Below are 1,341 nucleotides of genomic sequence, written 5' to 3'. Positions count from 1 at the left end.
CCCAGAGCCCCTGCCTCTGCCACCCCCAGCACACCCAGAGGTATGGCCCCCATCCCATCCTAGCACCCCAATCCCACCCCAGCATCCCCATCCCATCCTGCCAACCCATCCCACCCCAACATCCCCATCCCACCCAGCTCCTCCCACCATCCTCACCTCTTCCACCATATTCATCTTCTCCCATCATCCTCACCCCCTCCATCCTCATCTCCCTCTGCACCAACCTCACCCTCTCCTGCCTCCTCCCCCCACGATGCCCCTGCACCCTCACCCAGCCGTGTGTGTGACCAGGAACACTTCAATCCCCACCTGGGGCAGGTGCTTTGTGCTCCCCTGTTTGCAAAGCCCCTTCCCAGCACAGCCAGTGCCCCATACTGGGAGCACTGGGGTTCTGAGCGTGCATCCCCAGTTGCCACCCAATGCTTGGGGAGTGCGTTTGCCTCCCTGGCTGGGCTGGGCTCTACTGCAATGAGAGCTGCCCCCCTGGCTACTTCGGGCCCGGGTGCCTGCAGAGCTGCCTCTGCCTCCATGGGGGGGTCTGCAATGGGACCACCGGCCACTGCCACTGCCCCCCTGGCTACATGGTGGGCACGGGGGGCTCCGGGGGCAGCATGGGGGGAGAGTGGGGGTCTGGGTGGTGCTGGAGGGATCATGGGGGCTCTGGATGGTTCTGGGGGGAATCGGGGTGTCTGGATGGTTTGGAGGCTGGGCAAACGTGGGGGTCTGGGCACCCCTGGGGGAATCGTGGGGGTCTGGGCATCCTCGGGGATGGGTTGGGCGTCTTGTTATCTCTGAGGGCAGTTTCAGGGTCTGGGCATCCTCTGGGGGGGACAGAGTATGTGGGCATCCTTGGCAGGCAACTTGGAGGTCTGGGCAACCCCGGGGAGAGATTGGGGCTCCCATGGGAGAATGGGGGTTTGGGGGTTCTCCACTTCCCCTGCAGCACCAGGTTACCAAGAGAAGCTGGGCGGTCCCTGGACACTTTGTGGGGGTCCTTTCCCCAGCCCTGGGCAGGGGTCCTGTCTGTCCTGAATTCTTGGTCCCCACACCCAGGACGAGCACTGCTCCTCCCTGTGTCCCTCCAACACCTTCGGGACAAACTGCTCAGGGCACTGCTCCTGCCAGCATGCCCTCGCCTGCTCCCCGCTCGACGGCTCCTGCTTCTGCAAGGAAGGTGGGTGCACACCGGGGTCTGGGGGGTCCCAGTCCCCAGCCCCACACCCACCCCACTGTCCCCTCCTCCCACAGGCTGGCATGGACCTGACTGCTCGATGCCGTGGCCTGCTGGTACTTGGGGTCCCAGCTGCAACCGGAGCTGTGACTGTGCCCATGGGGCAGCCT

At 64.8% G+C, this 1,341-nt stretch overlaps 1 protein-coding gene across 1 annotated transcript in view; it reads left to right on the top strand.

The window, feature by feature from the left end:
• The window catches only part of PEAR1 (platelet endothelial aggregation receptor 1), a 9,888-nt gene that overhangs the window by 5,014 nt on the left and 3,533 nt on the right, over nt 1-1,341 (top strand). The window contains exons 9-12 of the mRNA XM_017727852.1: nt 6-40; nt 410-584; nt 1,054-1,174; nt 1,249-1,341. The exon at nt 1,249-1,341 is cut by the window's right edge and continues 62 nt beyond it. Of these exons, the coding sequence (XP_017583341.1) occupies nt 6-40; nt 410-584; nt 1,054-1,174; nt 1,249-1,341 (424 nt within the window). The remainder of the gene's footprint in view (nt 1-5; nt 41-409; nt 585-1,053; nt 1,175-1,248) is intronic.

Source organism: Corvus brachyrhynchos, unplaced genomic scaffold, assembly GCF_000691975.1.
Source record: "Corvus brachyrhynchos isolate BGI_N302 unplaced genomic scaffold, ASM69197v1 scaffold122, whole genome shotgun sequence".
NCBI classification, from domain to species: Eukaryota; Metazoa; Chordata; class Aves; order Passeriformes; family Corvidae; genus Corvus; species Corvus brachyrhynchos.
The sequence above is the reverse complement of the archived record's forward strand: the minus strand, read 5'-3'. Positions and strand labels throughout refer to the sequence as shown.